The sequence below is a fragment of the Falco naumanni genome, chromosome 9, assembly GCF_017639655.2.
Source record: "Falco naumanni isolate bFalNau1 chromosome 9, bFalNau1.pat, whole genome shotgun sequence".
Taxonomy (NCBI): Eukaryota; Metazoa; Chordata; class Aves; order Falconiformes; family Falconidae; genus Falco; species Falco naumanni.
In genome coordinates, this window is record NC_054062.1 from 25,300,390 (window position 1) to 25,323,250 (window position 22,861).

General features: G+C 54.6%; 1 protein-coding gene across 9 annotated transcripts; it reads left to right on the forward strand.

Annotated features, from left to right (window-relative positions):
- Positions 1–1,652: 1,652 nt before the first annotated feature.
- On the forward strand, positions 1,653–21,211 carry CNNM1 (cyclin and CBS domain divalent metal cation transport mediator 1). Of its 9 annotated transcripts, none has more exons than XM_040606192.1 (13): positions 1,653–3,189; positions 13,204–13,347; positions 13,924–14,064; positions 14,313–14,482; positions 14,676–14,775; positions 14,924–14,971; positions 17,902–17,964; positions 18,943–19,106; positions 19,315–19,492; positions 19,820–19,933; positions 20,026–20,142; positions 20,446–20,573; positions 20,655–21,047. In XM_040606192.1, the coding sequence occupies exons 1-12, from the start codon at positions 1,668–1,670 to the stop codon at positions 20,523–20,525; spliced, it is 2,841 nt and encodes a 946-aa protein (XP_040462126.1). In that variant the 5' UTR covers positions 1,653–1,667; the 3' UTR covers positions 20,526–20,573; positions 20,655–21,047. The 9 variants fall into 9 exon arrangements, with proteins under 9 accessions (XP_040462126.1, XP_040462125.1, XP_040462131.1 ...); XM_040606191.1 differs by having other exon boundaries at positions 20,933–21,045; XM_040606197.1 differs by lacking the exon at positions 20,446–20,573 and having other exon boundaries at positions 20,030–20,142; positions 20,933–21,037.
- The last annotated feature ends 1,650 nt before the right edge of the window (positions 21,212–22,861 follow it).

Sequence of the window (22,861 nt, forward strand, 5' to 3'; positions counted from 1 at the left end):
TCCACTTACTTAATGCAAGTCTGTCATTCACAGTCTTCGGTTCCCATACTGAGAAACTGATCGCCAGAAAATCTTTCAGGAATCTAATCTGCAAGTTAATAAAGATGAGTAACTGCTGGCATGGGCACGCAGCTTCCAAAGAGCAGTCCAAAATGCTATGGCAGTGATGCACAAAACCGGATTGCCTTTACAATATTCTCAGCATCAAGAAATCTGTGAGAAATTCCAGGCGGATGACAGCCTGCAGTTTCAAAAATTTGGGATGATCTCAGACAGTAGTTCCCACAGGATCCTAATAAGGAAGGAGCAGCTATGCGCTCAGCCACACCACCTGCAGACAGAAAGGCAGGAGCAGACTGAGCTTGTCCCTCGTCGCTCTGGGTACCGCTTAGGACAGTTTGAAATCTGGTTGTCAGATGGTGTAAGTTGGGTAGGGTCTGCAAAAGGCAGTTGGCTCCTCCATAAATTAGCCCAGGCAGAGCACCAGGCAGTTCCTTCCTCACTGGAGCTAGGGGGGAGTTAGAAAGGGGGAAGATCAGCAAGCGCTTGTGAAGCACCACACAGCCTCTGTGAAATCCTTGGAAATTAATTGAATTTGGAAAAAAATTAGCTGCCTCTCCCAAAGAGGGGGAAGAGTCTCTCCTAAGGCAGCAAGGAGCACAGATCTCCCTGGCAGCTTTTCACGCCTATCCGCCTGCTGACATACTGACACAGAAAGTGGCCCAGTTTCATGGGTGCAGTAATGGAGCACCTCCTTTTCCTCCATGACATCTTCTGAACCAGCTTCCTGCTTTCCCATAGGCCTGTCATAGTTGTAAGCAAGTGACTCTTTTCCAGTTCCCCAGCCTCTTAAGCCCAGTTTAAGGTTGTTGTGGACGCTAGTCAAGGGAAGACCCAAAAGTTTCAACAGTCCCCAAGTGCCTTCATCAGCACATACTTCCGAAACTGGTAAACGCTGTTCATGCATCACATTCCCCATCAGGTCTAGAAATGAGAGTAGCTGTTAGGTACAGTTGCTTCCTAGCAAGACCGCAAACCTAACAACTATACTCCCACCTTGGGAAAAAAAAAAAAAAAATCAGTCCCACAGGAGGAAGGGCGATTAATTTGAACCGAAAAGCTGAAGAGCTGGGCCTCGGCAGATAGCAGAGGTAGGCTGTCCGCGGATCCCAGCTCCAGAGCCCGCCGGCAGGAGCCTTCCAGCAAACCGCGACTGCAGCGCGCACGGGGAGGCGCAGCCCCTGTCCGGTCCCGCCGTGCTCCCGGGACGGAACCGGCGGTGGCGGGCGGCCGGGGCAGGGCTCGCCGCTCGGGGCCGGCAGCCCTCTCCAGCTGCCGGGGCGGGTGGCGGCCCGTACCCCCGGGGGTGGGCTCCCGGGCAGCCCCGCCGGCGCCGCGCGGACGCAGGGAAAGGGCGCGGTGCGGCCCGCCGCGGGGACGGGGCAGTGCGGGGCGGGAGGGCGGCTCCCCCCGTCCCCCGTGCCGGGTCCCCGGCAGCCGCGCTCCGCCGGCCCCTCCCGCCGGGGCGCCGCGGGCCGGCTCCCGGTCGCACGTGGCGCGTCGGCTGCCCGCCCCCCCGGCCCACGTGTGCCGCCGCGCCGCGCCGTGCCGGCTCCCCGCTGCAGTCCCGGGGCGGCGGGCGGGCGCTGCGGTGCCGGCGCAGCGGCATGGCGGCGGCGGCGGGCCCGGGACGCGGCGGCGGCGGCGGCTGGGGCCGGAGCCGGGGCGCCGTGCTGCTGCTCTTTTTCTCGCTGTCGCCGCGGCCGCCGGCCGGGGCCGCCTGGCTGCTGGGGCTGCGGCCCGAGGACACAGCGCCGGGCCGGGTGTCCCTGGAGGGCGGCGCGGTGCAGGCGGCGGAGGGGAGCCGCTTCCTCCTGCGCCTCTACTTCCAGCCGCCGCCCGAGGGCAACGGCAGCCGCGGGCCGGCGGGGGAGCAGGAGCCGCGGCTGGTCTTCATCGAGGAGGCGGCTCCGCCGGCGGCGGCGGGCGGCAAGGTGGCGCGGGGCCCGGCGGAGCGGTGCCGGGAGCGCAGCGCCTGGGCCTCGGACGTGGAGGTGGTGGGGCCGCTGCGCTCGGGCGGGGCGGCGGGCTCGGCGCTGGCCGAGGTGCGGGTGCGGGAGCCGCGCAAGGGCGAGGCGGCGGCGGCGCCGGGCGGGCGGCTCTTCTCGCTGTGCGCCTGGGACGGGCGGGCCTGGGCGCACCACGGGGCGGCGGGCGGCTTCCTGCTGCGGGTGCGGCCGGCCGCGCCGGCGCTGGGCGCCTGGCTGCTGCCGCTGCCCGAGGCGGGCTGGCTGCGGGCGCTGGGCGCCCTGCTGCTGCTGGGGCTGTCGGCGCTGTTCAGCGGGCTGCGCCTCTCGCTGCTCTCGCTGGACCCGCTGGAGCTCCGCGTCCTGCGCAACAGCGGCTCGGCCGCCGAGCGGGAGCAGGCGCGGCGGGTGCAGGCGGTGCGCGGCGGCGGCGGCACCTACCTGCTGTGCACGCTGCTGCTGGGGCAGGCGGGGGCCAACGCGGCGCTGGCCGGCTGGCTCTGCGCCTCGCTGCCCGGCGGCGGGGCGGCGGCGGCGGCCGGCGGGCCGCGGGGAGCGCCCTGGCTGCCGGTGCTGCTGTGCGCCGCCGCCGTCTTCCTGGGCGGCGAGGTGCTGCCCTACTCGGTCTGCTCGCGGCACGGGCTGGCCATCGCCTCCCGCACCCTGTGCCTCACCCGGCTGCTGATGCTGGCCGCCTTCCCCCTCTGCTACCCGCTTAGCCGGGTGCTGGACTGGGCGCTGCGGCAGGAGCTCAGCGTCTTCTCCACGAGGGAGCGGCTGCTGGAGACGCTGCGCGCCGCCGGCCCCCACGGCGACCTGGTGCGGGAGGAGTTGGCCATGGTGCAGGGCGCGCTGGAGCTGCGCACCAAGGTGGTGGAGGATGTGCTGACGCCGCTGGCCGACTGCTTCATGCTCCGTGCCGATGCCGTGCTGGACTTCGCCACCGTCTCCGAGATCCTCCGCTCTGGCTACACCCGCATTCCTGTTTACGAGGGCGACCGGCGCGACAACATCGTCGACCTGCTCTTTGTCAAGGACCTGGCCTTCGTTGACCCCGATGACTGCACCCCGCTGCAGACTGTCACCCGCTTCTACCGCCGCCCGCTCCACTGCGTCTTCAACGACACGCGCCTTGACACGCTGCTTGAGGAGTTCAAGAAGGGTGAGGCTGCCCGGGCTCCCCCTGCACCCCTCTGCAGCCCCAGTGGTTCCCAGGTCAGCAGCCCCCACAGCCCACCCCCGCATGGCCTCCTGGCAGGACCTGGCAGGTACCAGGGATGCTGGGGGGAGTTGGGCCCTGCATGTGCTGATGACCCTGGTGTCACCTGGTGGAACAGCCCCTGGGTGGATTGAGGGCCTGCAGTGCTCGTCCTGCCTGTGATGTTATGGAGACTGTAAGAGCCTTTGGCCTCAGAGGCTGCTGCCTCAGCAGGTGAGACTGTCCTGCAGGGCTGGTGTCTCTGGGGGGGCCTGACAGCGTGGGCACGGTGCCTGCCTCACGCCCCTGCCCAGGCAAGGCAGCATTCGCTGCTGTGTTCTACATGGAGGAGTTTATGGCAGGAGATTACATCTTGTTCCTTAGCTCTCACGTTTTCAGCTTAGCAGTGAGAAGCAGGTCTAGAAAGTATTTTTGTCCAAGTGGTTTAAAGGAAGAAGAAAAGCCTAAACCCTTAGAAAGAGCTGTACTTTTTTTCAGCTGTGACAGTATTCATAATGCAGCAGCTGCCAGCAGCCCCAGAGATGCTGAGACCTGTAGTGCATTAACCATACCTTGAGAATACACACAGCATGTGTTTTCTCCCCCCACTGGGAATTGTGTTTTGCTGCATGTTACTCGGTACATCATACCGTGGTGAGTGAGTCTTTAAGAAATGGCTGCAGCGGTAACATCCTGCATTATGTAATGTGGGAGGACAGCACTTGGCTCCCGGCTGCCTGGGGCTGCTCTGCTGCAAGCAGAGCTGATCATGTGAGAAAGGCCAACCTGGTCCATCCCAGATATAGAGAAAGCCTCTCCCTGAGTCATCTCGGTACTCATTTTCAGAGATGGGAGGAGGGGAGGATAGAACGTTTCTTGTGTGCCAGGAAAGCGATCATCAGATACATGCAGGTCAGCATCTGCTGTGGAGATGCACAACCATGTCCTCACTGCCTCCCAGGATCACAGGGTGAAGAGTTCTGCATGGCAGACACCACCTACTCTCTCTGCCCCACACCACTACTGGAGACTCTCAACAGTGCAAAATCAGCACATTCCTGGGTTTTATACCAAGACTGTTAGCAAAAGCATTAAGATTGGTCTCTGGGTTCAACCTTTATGAGCCACAGTACTCCCCCTGCCCTGATGCCTCCTCTAACATCATCAGTCTCTCCTCTTCCTAATTCTTACGTGCTTTGCAATTCCTTCTTAACTGTGGCTTCCCGTGTGATACTACATTGCTGAAGCTCACCTGAGGTCTCTGCTGCCTCTCCATTGTCTAGGGGGCTCGGTGTTACTGAATATCAGAGGACTTTGGCATAGCCCCCCTTGGTCAGCCTCCCCTGCACTTTATCTTGATTTACTTTGATGTATTCAGCTACTTCCCCCACCAAATTTGCTACAGCCTGGTACCCTGTGGATCAATAGACCTATAGAAATGGACTTGTGGTTGCTTAGCTCGCTGCCCTTTGTTTGCCATCCTCTCTGCCCTGCTTAAACAGAGATGTTTTGTGTGTGTCGCTCCCTAAACTGACAGGTACATGAACAAGCCTTGCTACCTGCCCTATACTTTCACGTGCTAGTCCTCATCTCAAATTAAGATTATCCATCCTTCTTTAGTTTGCTCTGTTAAAACTCTTGGCATTTAACTTCAGTTTCTTCTTCCTTTGCATCTCTTTGCCCTCATGGCCTTCTGGAGCGTTTTGCTGCAGCCTCTCTGTTGAGCTCTGCCTAAAATTTATTTCTGTTTCTACCTAATTTCTCTGTGCTTTCTAAATTATATGGATGAAAAGCCTTGCTTTTGGTCTTAGTATCTAACTCAGCATGCTGTTAAGCAATTCCAGCTCTTCCCCAAAATGTTCTTCTCCCCAGGTGTTGCTGTCCTCTTCTGATTAATCTTCCCCTACTTGTAGGCATTTGGTCGCCCCCCAGCACCCTATGTTTGCAGGTAGTCACCCCCCAGCCCAGCCCCAAACCCTCCTAAACTCTCTTTTTCCCAGTTCCAAATATAAGTTCCCATGCTGGCTCCTGCACCGCAACAGATGTTCATGCCCAGCTGCCTTCAGTCCCATCCACTGCTGTTGCAGCACTTGACTATTTGATTTTAAAAATAAAGATTTCCCGTTTGTAATTAAGAATCTTCATCACTGTCTCCTTTTCTGTGTCCATTTGAATTACGGTGAAGTATCTTGTTTGATCCAATCAAGGTTGCTTTTCATGGCCAGGTCTTCTGTGACACCTCCACTAATTAGAGAGTAGCCTGATTGCTTGTTGATTCAGTGAGTGCTTAATGAAGACGTTCATCACATCGCACATCCAGGGTGCCCGCAGGACAGCAAATGCTCCCACTGATAAGGCCCGGTCTCTTTCTAGGAAATTAAAGGCTCCGGTAAGGATGGGCGTTGATGACCACCTCTGGGTCCGTAGGCCCCTGACAAACCTCTAGAGAAACCTTGCCAGCTTTCTTTTCCTTCTCCTGTGATTAACTCAAACAGGTTTTGTATCCTTTTTTTCTTTTTGTTATTACAGTGTTTATACAGAATACTCGTCACATTTTATATCTTTCTTTCCTGGATAGCAATGTATACTCCTGATCTGTTTCACTAATGATTAATGTTCTGCCACATCCACTATACCCATAATGTAATTTTTTTGCATAATGTGTAAGTCACACAATTTCACTGCCAATGCTCCCTGCCACAGTACACAAACATTTGTTCTTTCTTACTGAAAATGTCAAGGGATGATTAAATACAGCACTCCGGGACTCTTGCTCACACCTCCGGCAGCACTTTCCCTTTTCTGTCTCTCCTCCTACTCACCGATATCACACTGTTATCCTTGTTTACCTGATGGATTTCTTTTCTCTCATCATGCTGTCCTAGCTATGAAGATGATCAGCTTCTTTCTCCTCCCTGGTCTTTTATAGCGGGGTTTGAAGGGAAGTTTTCCTTCCTTGGTTTCTAGGTATGCTCACACCTAACCTCAGCAGAGCTCAGTTCTGTTAAAATGCATTGATGTTTGCCTTGAGTTTAATCCACAGATGAGTCACAAATCCCCTCCCTCCCAGCAGGACGCTGTGTAGATGGGATTATCCTCCATGGATCTGGGGAAGGGCACTGCTGTAGCATCAGCTTGCCAAAACATTTTAATCATATGAGAATAGTAGCATACACTGCAGTAGCAAATAGGGAACTAACGGCCTGGTGTGGTTACAGCACCCAAGAGCAGCTGTGAGCTCCTGATTGGCAAAACCTGCCCCCTGCCACGTCACAGCAGAACTGGTCAAACTCTTCACATCTGCTCCTTCACAAGCCTGCTGCTGCTGCCATGGTTTGGTGTCTCTTTTGGCATGAATTGCTGGAGAAAGGCGGTTAAATCGTGGGCGCTAATGGGAACTGGGAAAAAACCCAGAGAAAGCTGCAAACAGCAGCAGGGGACGGGGACTAGTAGCTTTGGCTTTAACCCACAGCCCAAAAGAGAAGGGTAGCTGCAAAAACTGTATTGAAAAACAATGTTACATCAGCATGAGACACATTCAGCTGAAGGAAGGAAATACTTGTGCTGGAAGATGGTTTTGTTTCTGTCTTCTCATCAAAACTCAGAAATAATGAGGCCTGGACACCCAATTTGCCGTCTTTTCAGGCAAGCTAGACAAGGGTATTCTAGAAGGCATGCATAGTTGTGCAATGTTTACATGGAAGTGCTAAGTGGAGGACACTACACAAAATGTGCCCCCTCTCCTATAGAAATATGCAAATACATACCAGTACAGTAATTACGCCACCTGCAGCCTGAAAGAAGCTGCAACTACTGAAGGAGTGAAAAAATTTGGAGACAGTTTCTCGGCAATTTATATTGGTACATGTCAGTGTATCTGCCTTTATTCTAGGCTCCCAGGAGGAAGTACCTAATACACCAGAGAAATAACTGCACCAGATTTAGCAAGCTACAGCAATGCAGAGGGGCAGATGAGGTCCCAGTAGGATAAACTTCACCTTGGGAATATGGAGCTAGAAGAGAAGGTTTATGCATTCATTCAATGTGAAATGCTGTGGGTGATACAGCCTGTTTCTCCTCCATCTCTAGAAGATAACCAAAGCAACGCGTGTTGCAGCTTCAGCCCTGTGATACAACTCCTCATGGGGAGCTCTTTTGTGCGGTCCACCTCCTTGTTCTCTAGTGCCTTTGGGAAGTCATAATCTTAGCCCATTCCTCAAGTCATTTATGGATTTTGTTGACTAATTTCCTGCGGAAGTCTATATACAGCAGTGGCACCTTTCAGCAAATATTTTTCCTCTATGGGAGGAACAGTAGAAATTTGCTTTTAATGTTCATTTTCCTGCAGCAGGGAAGAGGCTGAGGTGGAGCTCAAATTAGCCTTCTGTGGTTTGGCATCTTTTAGGAGTTACTAAAAGTAAATTCTCCAAAAACAAACCTCCTGGCTTAGCAGGGGAAACAGCCTGTCCTGTGGAGGACAGCTCTGCCCCAGGGTCTGTTTTTGCTTTTCAGTATTCTCCACAGCCTCTATTAGACTTCTACAAGTTGAACGTAGCTGGAGGAGGTGCTCACACTTGCCAGGAACTGCGGTCAGCACCATTTCAGCTGCTTTTTTTACTGTCCTTGTGAGCCTGCAGTCCATTGCAAGTGGAAAGCATGGCTTGAAATTTAAATCAGCCTTCAAGAGATTTCAGCATGATAGCCGCTATCTTGGGCACCTTGATGGGCTGAAGCAGTGGCCTCCCTAGCCAGTTGTATGGGATGAGGAGCCAGCTGTTACCCAGGAACTATCCCATACATGTCCCCTGAAGGGTGATGGCCAGGCTGAGAGTGGGTGAGGTGCTGATACACAAAAGATGGCTTAGTGAGTCATGCTGCAACTCTGCCTGAAACAGTAGTTTGCTTTCCCCCTCAAACTGTGCGGACCCCGAGCTGCTTTACCCCACGCCAGCAAGCCCAGGAGCAGGCCTGCTTCGGACGAGGTGTTCCACAAAGAGGAGAACCATGTCCTCAGGGAAGAGGGCACCCAGCCACCCATCTCCCTCTTGAGAACTGTCAAAGGCACCTTCAGGCTGAGCTGTGAGAAAGAGTAAAGTGGCCTATGCTACAGACACCAATGAAAATTGTTTTACATTGGCTCTTTAGAAGTTGGGTTTTTTTAGCTTGAGAAAGCCTCGGCATCCTTGTAGGCTTTTGTAGACTCCAGGTAACATGCAAGGGGACCCACCATTTGTGAGCAGGTGGGGCTGTACCCAGGAGGTCAGAACCCTGTTGTACAGCAGATGGAAGATGAGACTCCATGTCCCCTCTGATCTCCCCTTTACCCTCCTGATCTGTTTTGTCAGTGGTAATACACTGGCTATTCCAACAATTCCATCTTTTCCCCAGTTTTCTTAGGAATAGGAAAAGCACCAAAGCAGAGTACAAGAAGGGCTTTTGTACTCTGCTAGAGAAAGATGTAAGCAGATGAAGTTCTTACCTCTGAGGAAGGCCTGGATTAGATTAGAATTTACAGTTTTCCCTTTGCATAGCTGTGATTCCCATAGAGCTGGTTGCCCCCACAGCCCTCTTGGTTATTTCCCCCTGTTTAGGTGTAGATGTGGATTGTCTCTAGGTGCAGCTCCTCAGGTGTGTGGCATCACCGTTGGTGCAGAGTCATGGTAACACAAGAGCCCACTCACACACAAATTTCCAGTTTAAGAAGTTCAAATCAGGGTCCCCACTTACTTCAGATGCAGGTCTGCAAGGGGCAGAGAGATGCTGGCAGCCCCTGGCTCAGAAAAAAGCTCTGGTGAAAAGCACACAGAAAACAGATTTAAGTTACATCATGATTGTTTCATGAGTCAACCTTATTTACCAATTAGTTTTTTTCTTTTCCTTCCATTTTTTAGCTGTAAATGGTTCATGGCTTGTGCCTGTACCTTTGATCTCCTAGAACAGCTTTAGCTCTTACCATAAAATTTATGAAAATTAATTTCATGCTGAGAACACTCATCCCATGGAACGAGAGACAAGGCTAAAGCATCTCTTAACATTCCTCTGGCAGAGCACCTATATAAAAAGATGTTAAGGAAGTAGTCTGGGCTATATTTGCAGCCAACAGCATTTTCTTTCCCACAAGTAAAGACATTTCCATGTGTTCAGACCTTGTTCTCCCATTGGGGAGGACGGTCTGAGGTGGATCGGTGAAGCCCAAGGTCATTTAGGTTCCTATGAAAAACAAGGCTCCTAAAAACAGGCATAAAAGCTTTAGATACCTGTTCAGATGTTTGCTCTATGTGGAGGCTCTCAGCTGTTTATATTAGCTCTGTAATTTAACATTTTGAGGCATTAACTTTCCACCGAAGCTGTTATTTGAAAAGAGCAGATTTCATGTAGCTCATAAAGAATTTAGTACAGTTGTAGCCCATGCTGAGCAGACACTTAATCACCTATAGACTTCCTGTGCGAGAACAGCCCTGCAGAGGCCAGTGGAGCTATTTGCAGGAGTAAAGTTAATTGCCCATTTATTCTAGCATTTGCCAAACAAAGGCTTTGATTCTCATGTGTTTCACTGCACTTTCCTACATCAGCGATAGCCCTGTAAAATCCACATGTGACAGCTTGCTAGTGGGGAAGCAGATCACCCTTATAATTCATTTCATTTAAGCTATCAAGCAACAGTTACAATAGTGTGGTTTTTGGAATCAGTTTTACAGATCTTAAAGCTGTTTTAGATCAGGTTTGGGGGTTTGTTTAAATGATTTATCTCCCTCTGTTGTACTCCCACTGATGCAGAACTACAAGGTGACAACTGCAGAAGAGAATGTGACCCCTCTGGCATCCCCAGGTCTGTCCCTGTGCCACCCCCCATCCCCCTTGGACATTGCTGCTTCCACCTCCTAAAATTACCCAGCTTCTGCCCTTGCACATGCTCCAAAAGCCAGTGCTTTTCCTCCTGTGGAAGCTTAGGAACTCCTAGCGCCAGGCAGGGGGATACAGCTGAGCTTGGCAGCATCCCCAGCCCAAGGTGGAGGGAGCAAGCCATGACCACACAGCCAGGGCACGTGCAAATACCCACCACCCTTACTGCCAAATTTACAAGGACTATTAAGAAACTGATGGGAGGAGATACAGGACCCAGTCAGGACAGGGGGCAGGACTTTGCAGATGATCTCTGGTCCCTCATGGGGAATTGGGGCAAGTCAGCCCTCTCCCAGTGGGGGCCAGCTGGAAGCAGTGGTCATTTACAAGTGCTGGGAGGGGGGGTCCGGAGCTTTTTATGATACGGGTATCAGCTGCCTGGGCAGGGGCTGGGATCAGCTCATTTGGCATGGGCCTGGAGCAACCCCATGAATTGCAACAGTTTTCCATTGCTGGGTACCTGCTCCGTCTCTAACATGGGTGTTCGTCTGGAAACCTAAACCTGTGGGTTTATAGCATGGCTAGAAGTGTTTATTTTCTGTGAAAATAAAGAACTCTTGAGTGCTCTAACAACCCTTCTGGCTCTGCCCCCAGTGCAGCGAAACTGTGGGTCTCCTCCCAGGCTAACGGTGCTGGGTTATTTCTAAATAATCTCATTTGCTGCTACGTGAATGTGGAGCTGGAATCACATTTCTCTGAGGCTGCTCTAAAGTAAATTACAGCGTCAATGTAGGTGTTTGGCCAAAAAAAGGATTGCCTCCATTACTCTCTGACTGTCTTTAAGTAGCACCTAAGCTTTTTGTAAGGGCTTGGTGGTTTTGGGTTGCATGTAAATGTCATTAACAACAAGGTTTCGGCCAAAAGAAATAACTTCTCCCCTCTCCTTGCTCACCCGAGGACTTGTAGGAGACCAGATGGCCCCAGTGTTTGGGAGCAGGGTTTGGCAAAGGAGACATTTTCTAAAGCTGGACTTTGCTAAGACGAAACATAGCTGTTGCTGCTGTCTTGCAGCCAACACTGCTGCTTTTTTCTTTTTAAGTCTCAAGTTATGTTGCTTTATTACCCACTGAACAGACAAGATGCACAAACCCGTGTATGAAAGGAGTGAAACAGCCCGGTCCAAAGAACATGCTGAATTTTCAATGCCCCAAGGCTATTGATTTGGTTTCTTAAAGTGCATCTTAGTGTTACTTGCTGCAATGTTATGTTCTTGTTTCTAATTCTGTAGGCGTGGGAGGCAGCGAGCTGCTTTCTGAAATCTTGCAATAAAAGCTTGGTATGAGGAGGAGGGAATTTATACTGTGGAAAATGCCCAAGCTTTGCTGTGAGAAATGTATAGTGCTGATCTGCGGCTGAGAAATGTCATTTGCTCGTCTCAGATCCAGGGCAGGGTTATTTGAAGGTTGTGTGGTCCCCAGCAAGACACAGTTGGTGGGACTACTGGGCTGCCCTTGTTGTGCTTGTCCCTCCATGGCGATGAGCCAGAAAGTGCCAGTGGGCAAGGAAGAAGCTGTACAGCAAGCAGAAGCCCACCCTTGTTGCATCTTTATGCATAATACTGTTCACATCCTCTCGCCTGAGCAGCAGGCAGGTTTGTTGGAGAGGATTTATGGGAGAAGCAGATGCAGAGGCAGCTGCATAGCAGGAGGGACTTGCCCTTCTTTTAGGTGACCATTGCTGCTCATGGAGCTCAGCTCCGAGCTTGTGTGGAAAATAGAGTGCTCATAGCTTTCTGGAGGTCCCTGCAGTGCCCACAGTACAGTTGGGTTTGTGCAGGCATTGCGACATGAGACCCCAGGGATGTAGAGCAAACAGAGGGAGGGGGAGTTGTTGGCTGTGGTGCCAACGAAGGACGTTTGTAATGTTTTAAGTAAAACTAGAGGTTCTGAACCTGTGTTTGCTGCTGAGCAGTGCAGGAGCTACAGGAGCAGTAAGAAAACCAGTGCTGTTCATTGGCAGCTCCAAGCATGCGTTTGAGCTGGAAACCCAGAAGTTGTTTGTGGCTTGGAAGTTGGGTTCTGGTCAAGCTTCTGAGCAGGAGCATAAATCAGAGCAGACAATAAAGGAAAAGAGAAGTTGAAGAAGTCAAAACAGCTTGCAGAAAACTGGACATGCAAAAATAAATAGCAATATTTCAAGTATGCCAAAAGCAAGAAGCCTGAGAATGTGTCAGTAGAGCTGCCAGCTTACTGGGGGCAAGTAAGGAAGCTGAAACTGTGATGAGGAACACTGCAGCTGCCAAGCAGGAGTCACCATTATTGCAGCCGAAGGTCCTGGTCCCAGTCTGCTTGTTTAAGGTAACAGAGAGGAGGTGCTGTCAGAGGCAGGGTTTGGAGAATACATTCAGGTACAAGTTGATGGCCTGAAAAGTGTTCAGCCTCTGCCCAGATGGTTCACCCAAGAGTTCTGCAGGAGTGGGCTGAAAACTGCAAACAAACATACGCATTTCTGCATTAAAACCAGCTGCTTCTCTGAGGAGCTGGAGGTTTTGGCTGTATTTTAAGAAAAGCTTTAGGATCGGTCCAGACAGCGGTGGATAGAAAGATGTGGGGGAGCTGTTCTTGGCAATTTGATAGGAAAGTTAATTAACAACAGAATGTGAAAACACCAGGAGGATGAGGGAAACCAGTAGAGCCCAAGGACACACTCACGTTTCTGTGTTGGAGGACGCTGTCTCATTGCTCTGTTAGAGTTGTCTCATGCCACTGAAGCTGAGGGTAAGCAAGAGTCAGCTGCTATAATGTGCATTTCATTCCTGCACAGGAGGCTGTTGAGGAGCTAAACAGAGTGACTGGCAGCAAATTGCCTGGGTAGAGAAAGCGAGTGGCCCCAAAAAAGAGCCCTGTGACACCTAGAAATGGTCTGGAGAGTAGCAGCCCTGTTAGGCTGGGCTTTGTGTCCAGCCCTTCTCCTTCAGTTAGTGCGGTTGGGGTGGGTTGGGGTGAAGTGGCTGCTTCTGAGGTTTGGCTGCGATCTGTGCCTGTCACCGAGCCCTGTCCTCCTGCCAGCCCGCCGTGCTGGGGACCCCTCTCACCAGGGGTGAGGTCTCACTACTGCTCTGCTCTCCCCCTGCAGGAAAGTCCCACCTGGCCATCGTGCAGCGGGTGAACAATGAAGGGGAAGGAGACCCGTTCTACGAGGTGATGGGCATTGTCACCCTGGAGGATGTCATTGAGGAGATCATCAAGTCCGAGATCCTGGATGAGACGGATCTGTACAGTTAGTGTCCCAGAGCAGCTACTGCGGTTGCAGGAGCCAGGGTGGGAGCCCACACAGACAGACAGACATGTGGGTAGGAAACAGGCCAGAGCAAATTGTGGTCCCTCCCCAGAGCAATTCACAGTCATGGTGGGAAAGACAAGAATGATGGAGAGATGCTAGTCAGATGTCAGGGAGGCTTGAATGCTGACGACAGAGAAGCACCAGCTTCAGCAGCCAGTGGCTGGGCAGGGCCTGACTCAGGGACACATGTGTTGGGTATTAAGTGCCCATGGGTGGTTCCCAAGCTTCTTTCCAGCTCTGAGTGATCCAGCCAGCCAGGGCAACCCAGGACTTGTTCCTGAGAAGGAAGCATGTTTCGCCACCCTGCTCCCTCCCCAGGGAGCTGCTCCCAAGGCTGTGATGCACAGCATGTTCTGTGTGCGCTGCTGCTCCAGCTGCTGCTCCACAGCAGCCCTGCCATAGGGTGCAGCAAGATGTGCTTTTCCATATGTGTGTACATGTAGTATGGGGCCCTGCAGCTGCAGTGGCTTTGTGGCTGCTGCCGATGGGCAACCACTGCTCTCTGCCCCACAGCAGACAATCGGAAGAAGGAGCGAGTGCCCCACCGAGGACGAAAGCCCCAGGACTTCTCCATCTTCAGGCTCTCGGACAGCGAGATGAAGGTGAAGATCTCCCCGCAGCTGCTCCTGGCTACCCATCGGTTCATGGCAACAGGTACCCTCGCCTTTGTGCAAGCCCTGCACCTCTCTGCAGCAGCACCAGCACCACAGGGCATCCCTGAGCCACTGCTGGGTCCGGCTGCCCACCAGTGAGCAGTTTCACCTGTCTGGACTCCCATCCCATGCATCCCACTGCTCCCCCCGACGCTGCGGAGGCTGCAGGGAGGGGGCCATGCAGCTCAGAGGACAAGGGTTTCCCAGCAGCCCCAGCCCTGTTGAGCAAGTGTGTTGCCTCCCCCCTAGAAGTGGAGCCTTTCAAGACCCCCTACCTCTCTGAGAAGATCCTGCTGCGGCTGCTGAAACACCCCAATGTCATCCAGGAGCTCAAGTATGACCGAAAGAACAAGAAGGCTGCAGAGCATTACCTCTACCAGCGCAACCGCCCCGTTGACTACTTTGTCCTCATCCTGCAGGTGCCTGGGGCAGCGGCGGTCAGAGGGTGGCAGGGGGTGGCCCATCTCTCCTCACTGCCTTGCTCTGGGCTGCTTCTGCCAGCAAAGGTGCTGGTCTTCTCATATGGGGTGGTGGGTGTCCCTGCAGCCCTGGGTGGGTTGGTGGCCAGGAGCATGGGGAGCCTGTCGGAGCAGGTTTTCCTTCTCCTTCCAGGGAAAGGTAGAGGTGGAAGTTGGCAAGGAAGGGCTGCGGTTTGAGAACGGGGCATTCACCTACTATGGGGTCCCTGCTATTATGGCTGTCGTCTCCTCAGGTAGGTGCTCTGTAGGCTCCCTCTGGCCCTGCCTTTGCTCTGGCAGCCTCCACAGGGGCTAAGCCAGCTGGTGGCCAGAGGGGGCTGGCTGTGGGGTGGCCTTGCTGCAGGGTGTGGGGCAGGCAGGAACCTCCAGCTGTTGTTTCAGATAATGACGTGCGAAAAGTGGGGAGCCTGGCTGGATCCTCCTTCCTATGTAAGTATTTTGGGTCAGGCTGGGGCTCTAAAACCTCTCCTGCGTGGCACCAGCTGGCTGGAGGGGTGGGTTTGCATACCACGCAGAGCAGCTCTGTGCCAAGATCACCCCTTTTGAAAAGCTTGGGGGAGAAGCAGCATGCTGAGGGGCTGATGCAGCTAGGTCCCCACAGAGGAACTCTGAGGTCCCTTTGAGGTCTCTTTGAGGTGTCTTTGAAGTTTCAGCCATACGCTGGATCCCTGTGGGTGGATCCCAGCATGGCTGGCACTGCAAGGGGTACTGCCCACAGGTAGCAGCATGCCCGTGCTGATGGGACCAGTAAACCCTGCAGCTTCTGGCACGGTGCATCTAGTTCTCGGTGTAACACCTCTGGACTCATTTGCCTTCCTGAACCTTGGAGCACAAGCTGTAATGTGGGTCCATGCCAGGGCAGCAAGGGCCGCTTGGGAATTGCAGAGCTGGGTCAATTTGCCTGTGAACTGCTCACATGTGGTGGTTAGCTGAGTTAAAAGTAGATGCCCCAGACCGCTGCTTGCAGGAGTTAAGAGGGATCTTTGATTACGGGAGACTGTGAGCCCCTGCTTCTTTGCTGTTCACCCCTGCAAATGTTTACTCCCTGGTGGCTTGGAAGCAGGTGGAGGCGCTGCCCACCCCCAGTCTGGCACATCCTTCATCCCAAACCACAGATGTTGCAGTCAGATCTGCAGTGCTGATGGTAAGCTGAGGATGCTCTGGGTGCTTAGCAATACAAGAACCCACTAAGTTCAACCTTTAGGGAGGTGTAGGGAGCAATGTTGTTGAAGCAATAGGAGTTCCTTAGGGCAGGTGACTGTCACTCCTGTGGGTCCCAGTCTGCTTGCAGCTCTAGGGTTCGCCTAGTTCTTGCTGCTTGCTTTGCTCCATTTGAAAGGCTGGCTCCTGGACTGCTGGATTAACCCCTCAGTGCGCATCCTGCTCCCCCATGCATCCGCAGCACGCTCAGTTTGAACAGAGGAAATCAATGAAGTGGCTGCTTTCCCCTAGGATGTTGCTGCATGGTCTGATGCCCCCGTGCTCTCGGTGACTGTTCCCAGGGCCTTGCTGGTGCTCAGGCAGTGAGTGCTTCCCACAGGACAGGCAGGGCACCAGCCACAGTGGGAGCCACGTCAGTGCAGCCACACATCTGCAGTGCCGCCTGCCGGGACGGTGCCACTCAGGGCTCTTTTGCTCCCCATGCTCACGTGTGATGCTGTGTCACAAGTTGGTTTCTGCCATCCAGCCATTCCTGCCTGCCATGGGATGTGTGTGGCATTGCACCCCTGGCCAGCAAGGGGGCAGGCTGGGAGGCAGAGGTCACAGGGCATCTCCCTTGCTGGGCTGGCATTTTCCTCCTTGAAGCAAAGCCCAGCAGAAACGAGTGTGAGTAGTGTGTCACAGCAGAGAATTCAGACATAACCCTTGAGCATTTATGTTACTAATTAACCATTGTTATGCAACTGTTTTATTGCCAGGTGATCTTTAACATTGGTGGCCAGGGCACAGGCGTGTGGTGGCAGAGACCCGGCACGGCCAGCCCTGCTGCCGGAGGGTCGGGTGGTGGGAGCAGGGAGTGAGTGCTAGGGGTTATCAACCCGTCCTTTGCTCCCAGCTGATTGAGGTTGTTACGGGCAGCGCTTTGTGCTATGCCTTTGCTTGGACTTTTATTTGCAGAAGGTTTTGACCAGGGAAGGATGTGGAACAGGAGTTACTGGGGGGGGGAGCAGGGAGATCTGAAGGAGGGGGCTGCAGGGCACATTTCCTGGGGGTTTTACCTTTGAAGCAATTTAAAAACATTAATCACATGAGCAGCTCCGAAGAGCATTGCAGCTGTGCTGCGGGCACAGTGGCCGGAGGGAGGGCAGCAGGCCCTGGGCAGGAGGGCTGGCCGCTGGGGAAGGCATGGCAGTGGCTGGAGGAGGGGGCTGGCAGCCAGGAGCTCACATCTGGTGCTTTCACAGGGGGTGCTGCCAGCAGTGAGGACAAAGATGAGGCATCAGGAGGTGTTAACAACTGCATCCCTCACGGGGTGTTGGTCTCTCAGTGCTCCCCATGGAGCCCTGCCCTCCTGTGCCATGGCCCAGGGATGCTGCGGAGGGCAGCAGGACAGCTCCTGCCCTTGAAATTGTCACTGTTGCTGTAACCCATGGCAATAAAAGGTGGAAAGGGAATGAATGGCCTGTGATTTGCCCTCTCTGTGGCAGTGGGTCAGGCAGCCCCAGATGCGGGGTCCTGGCTTCTTGCAGTTCCCGCACAGCACAGTCCCCGGGGCCTTGCAGGGAGCTGCAGACAGCCTGGCAGGAATGCCTTTGCTTTGCTTCACACCGAGAGGCTGCTGCCAGCCCTTGCCTGCAGCTGTGGGGCTGTGTGGAGTCAGGGGCTGTTGCAGAGCACATTCCCTCCCTACCACTTGCCTGCACACACAGAATCACCCCAGTTGCCAAGCACAGTGACTTTGTTTAGCCTCCACCCATCTCCCAGGTGGCACAAGCTGACCACAAAGTCCCCTCTGCTGGAAGTAGCTGGCGAAAGGCTGGAGCAGGGTGCCAGCACTCAGCCTGGGAAGATGGGAATAAGATGCTTTCTGCCCACACCGTGGCTCTAGGGAGATGTGTGGCTGTGCAGACAGGCCTGGCAAGAGCTGGTCCCCTCCAGCCTCACCTTCTCTTACCCCATCACAGAGCAGCCTGTTGAGTCTGTCCCTGCTGGTCGGTGTTGCTGTCGCTGAGGCCGCCAAGTGCCCCCCCCGGAGCAGGGGTGGGAAGGGATGTTAGAGACAGTGGTAGGAGCTCAACCCAGGGCTGCTGGCACAGGATTCTTTTTCTCATGCCTCCTCTTGGTCTGTCTCCCACCCCCACCTCTGCCCCTCACCTTTCCCCACCCCCTCCTTCCTTCCCCCTCACTTCTCTCTGCAGTGCCTGTCTCGGTGTCCCGTACCTTCGCCTTCAGCAGAGGGGACTCTCTCGCTGGCTCTCCAGGTAAGAGGGCATGGCTTTGGGCAGAGACCTCTGCATGTGCCCGGCTCTTTACAGCTCCTTGTGCACGGTGCACCAAGCCCCCTCCAGCCTGCATGTTGGGCATTGCCAGGAGGGCGACACCCATGGCACCCCACACTGGGTAGCCCCTCATGGGTTGGAGCAAGGGTGGCGGACCAGGGACAACAGCCCTGCTGCAGCCTCCCCAGTAGGATGCAAATCCCAGGAAGAATGGGATGTGGACAAGAGGGAGCCATGGGCAGCTTGGGCTTTCTTTGGTGTGCAGTTTCTGTAATTTCCTGCACTCACTACTTGGATTTTCTTGCTACTTGCTGCTTCTGATGACGGTTACCTGCAGCCCTGTTTCCCTTATCTTCTGGCAGTCTGGGTACTAGAAGGGCATTTTAGCAGCCAAGTCAGCAAGGTGTTGACATCACCTATGCAAGGAACAAGTTGCCTTTGTTCCCTAATAAATCATTGACCAGACAAAATCCATTGTGCCACATGTCAGAGGCCATCAGACAACGTGAGTGACGGGCCAGCTTGCCATGGCAGCCTCTGCTCCTGTTCTGTTGGAGTCAGGGTGGACAGGAGCGTGCTCTCAAGGCAGGTTGAGTAAACCCCTAAGGGCTACCAGCTGCAACCAGGAGAATTTCTGCCAAACGCTGTGTGAAGGCCTGTGTTAGCAGGAGAGCTGTCAGTCGGTGTGACAGGCAGGCAGCAGCTTTAACCTCTGCTGCTTGCGCCAGGTTGGATGCCTGCCAGCCCAGTCCCTTTGGTTTGTGTGGGGCTGGCATGGCACAGGATCTTCACCACTAGCATGCACTGAGGAGGGCACCACCGCAGGTCCCCTGCCAGCTCCGGTGTCCACGGGACATAACTGCTGGAGGTGACCGGTCCACCCTGGCCCTGCGCTGGCACCGGGGACCCAAGCAGCACCATGGCTGAGAATGTTTGCCTCTCTGCCATCCCCTCCCGCAGTGAACAGGTCACCATCACGGTGCAGTGGGCTCAACCGCTCTGAGTCCCCCAACCGGGAGCACAATGACTATGGGGGCAGCACTACACAGCTCCACAGCAGCAGCAACAACATCTACACACCTGACTACTCCGTGCACATCCTCTGTGACGTGCAGTTTGTCAAGGTACGGGCTGGGCTGGGACTGTCCCACCCTGGCCACCCCTGCTCAGGGACCCTCCCGCCCTGCTGTGCCCCAGGAGCCTGGGGGTGCACGGTGGGTGCTGGGGAATCCTGCACTCCTCCTGTCTGGAGGTTTGGTGCCACCAAGTCACAAGGAGGTCCCAATGGGGCTTGGTGCCCACTGAGCTGGGTGTGCATGTCTGTGTGCCCAGGTCACCCGGCAGCAGTACCACAATGCGCTGGTGGCCAGCCGCATGGACAGCTCGCCCCAGTCCCCCGACATGGAGGCCTTCGACAGGGATTCAACCAAGGCCTCGACCACGCGAGGAACCCCACAGACACCAAAGGAGGACCCCATCGCCCTCCTGAACGAGAGGAACAGTGCCATGTGTGAGTTACTCAGCACCCCTTCCCTGCCATGGGCCAGTGCTGCCCCTGGGGGGCCGTGCTGGGACCGGCTGGCACGATGGGTATGCCGCTGCTGAGACGCAGTTGCACGTGGACCAGGGAACGTGGGTGTTTGCATGCACGCTCCTGTGGACATTGTTCTGTGCCTGCACGTGCACACAGGTGCAATCATGCAGGCATGTAATTCTGCATCACCACGTGCTCATATCCCCCGGGGGTCCCTGGCACTGGGCTGGCACCCGGCTGCGTCCTGCCCCAGGGCACAGCACCTCCCTGCCCTGCCGCCATGCCTGCCCTGTGTCCCTGCAGGCAGCCGCTCTGAGGGGCTGCGCAGTCCCAGCGAGTCGGTGTTCCTGCGCATGGAGGGCATCCCTTTCATCCAGGAGGAGCTGGCTGACAACGAGGAGAACAGCAAGCAGCAGAGTGAGTCTGTCTGGGACCCACATACATGTGACCCTGGGGGTGGCGAGGGCTGTGGTGCCCTGGGGCGCTGCAGCCACATTGCGCTTTTGCAGACAGTGAGTGCTGCGACCCAGTCCTGGAGGCAGAGTCCCCTGGCAGAGAGGCTGGGACCAGCTCATCACCGAGCAGCTCTGAGGAGACGCCGGGCAGGAAGCTGCTGAGATCCCTCAGTGAGTGACTGATGCAGGGAGGGAGCACCCAGGGTAGAGCTCTGTCGTGGCACCCTGCTGCCCAAGTCAACTGCTCCCCAGCCCCGTCCTGGGGGACATCCTGCATGGGGCTGGCATGGGGCTGGCATGGGGCTGAGAAGGGTAGCCCAGTTCCCTGACAGTACCCTAGCAGCTGGCAAAACCACGCTTAGGGCTAGCTCAGGCAGAGCCAGCTGCCTGGTCCTGGCCCAGCCCTATGCACTCCCCTGTCCTGAGCACCTTTGGCCCCCAGCACCCCAGCCCTAGGCACCCTTGCTGCTGTAGGTGGGCACAAGCAGCGGCCGTCGCCGGAGGGTGAGAAGACGCCAGAGGAGAGCTCCAATCTTGCCCCGTTAATTACCTGAGCAGCAGCGTGGCTGGAGCACAGTGCTGGAGGCCCACGCAGACTGGAGGTAGGAACTTGCCTCTTGGTGCCATATTCCTTCCCCAGCAAATGGGAGGTTGCTCAATTGTAATAATCGAGTTTCAAGCAGCAAAGCCAAATGATGTCGTTTGGAGCCCACACAAGCACACATGTTGCTGGGGGCTGGAGCAGGGTCAAAGGATGTAGCAGCAGACTCCAACCATCCTTGGGGCAGAAATGGATGTCAGAGACAGGGTGAGACTTTGACTTGTGTTTTCACAGCTAGAAATGTGTGTCTGCACCAATATCCTTGAGCCTGGCTAGGAAAGGTGCTGCAGGCTTGAGTGACAGCAGGTCAGGAAGGGCAAGTTCTGGCCACCTGCACCAGGCTGTGCTTGTGTCTTCCAGGTCTGCAGCATGGGGGTCTCCTGCCGCGAGGCTCATGTTCAACAGCAGCAGGTCTGCACTCGCTCGCTGCCTGCCCGCCCGCCTGTCCACTCGTGCCGCCCCTCCCTGCAGGACTTGTGCAGAGCCCCATCCCCAGGCGAGAAAGGACGTGCCCTCAGCAGGGCTGAACCACCCCGGCGGCCTGGACCAGCTATCTGGAGTCAGAGGGCCCTTGCCCAGTTGCACCTTGATAGCATCTGGTCTCAAGGAAGAGGTGGAAGAAGGAAAAGTGGAGACGTGTCTGGCACGGCATCCCTGCCAGCAGAGCAAGGAGGGGCGGCCCAACCCAGAACTGCCCTTAGCATCATTTACCATCCCCATCCCAGCGAGGCCCGGAGCCCCTCGGTGCTGGGTGCTGCACAGATGTAGTCTCCACCACGAGGAGATCATGCTGTTTGGGGGGCACCACATGCAGCTCAGGGCCCCAGCACATTTGTGCCATGCCTAGAGACATGCACACTCGCAGCGCCTTGTGCATGCTGACCATTGCCACAGCCTGGCACTCCCGAACCCCTGCTAGGCACAGGGCAGGGAGCCCAGCTCACCGCCGAGCGCAGCCCCCCCTCCCTGGGGAGGACCGCTCCACGCTGCATTGAACCATCCTCCTCTCCGCACATTGCTGCCTGCGTGAGGGAGACTTGTGCCGAGCCTTTGGGTTGGTACGGACCGGTCAGTAGTTTTTGTAGAGGCCGAACGCAACAGGGATATTAACATTAAAAGTGATTTCTCCCTGAGCGATGCCCCTGTCTGTGTCAATGTGGGTAGGGAAAGACATGCTAACCTCTCCCACCAGGCTAGGCTGCTCTTGTACCTGTGGCCAGAGGTGGCTGGAATAATGGAACTGAGCATCACTGAAGGGAGCAGGTCGAGGACCAGGTCAGCAAGTGCTTCCCAATTTCTTCCCATGAACCTGGGCTCCTCATAACTCTTGCTTGCTAAGAAAGCACTCAGCAGTGCAGACAAGGACTGGGGAAGAACAGGAGTTAATATCGTGCCCCTGCAAACACAATAGTGGGATACACATGCTGGAGTATAGCCTGACAGATGACAACAGAAATCTCACAGTCCACCAATCCTGATAAAACTTCAGCTGGAATAAGTGCATCCCTGTCTGGGCACTGCCCTTCTAAGGAAACACACAGCAACTGAAATGAGGCCAAAGGAAAGCAAGGGCTGGAAAACAACTTACCCCAAAGGCTGAAGGAAACAGGGTCACTTACGATTAACTCATGAAGGATGTGAAAGGGAGAGAGGAAGTTTTCAAAACCATAAAAAGCTGCTGCAGAGAGGAAAGGAATAATCTGTTCTCTGTTGCCATGGTAAATGGGATAATGGGTAATGAGCTTACACCACAGAAAGGAAGAAATTTAGGTCACTCATTAGGAAAAACAAGGCTGGTAAGGCTAGCAAAGCACTGGTACAGATCACATGTGGGGTGGGCCAGGCTGCATACCTACAGGTCTGTAAGGACAGAAGCGTAAGCAGATGTCAGAAATAACAAAAGCAGAGTTGGTTCCTCCAACTCCTTCTCATGAGATCACCCCTAGAAATCACCCCTTAACCACTACCCCATTATCCCAGCTGTGGATGGACACCAAGATGGAAAGCTCCCCATCTGCAGAGAGGAAAGGCTGCCTCTGGCTCACTCTTTTAAGTGACATGAACACTAATCTGAAAAGTTCAAACAAGAAGCCCCGTGCACAGCTTCTTGGTAAACACAGCAAGGGAACAAGGCACCCTTTTTGCTTTTACTGTCCAAGCTGCAGCACAAGCAAAAAATCCATCAGGGCAACAGCGACCATTACTAACTGACCCAAGGAAAGAGGCTGTTTCCCTTTATTCACGAAAAACCTTGGCAGGAGGTTGCTCTGTCAAAGTAGTAATATCAGC

Coding starts and splice junctions, on each gene's coding strand:
- CNNM1 (XM_040606190.1), top strand. CDS start 1,668: ATGGCGGCGGCGGCGGGCCCGGGACGCGGCGGCGGCGGCGGCTGGGGC. Junction 3,190..13,203: donor GCTTGAGGAGTTCAAGAAGG/GTGAGGCTGCCC, acceptor CTCCCCCTGCAG/GAAAGTCCCACCTGGCCATC. Junction 13,348..13,923: donor GGATGAGACGGATCTGTACA/GTTAGTGTCCCA, acceptor TCTGCCCCACAG/CAGACAATCGGAAGAAGGAG.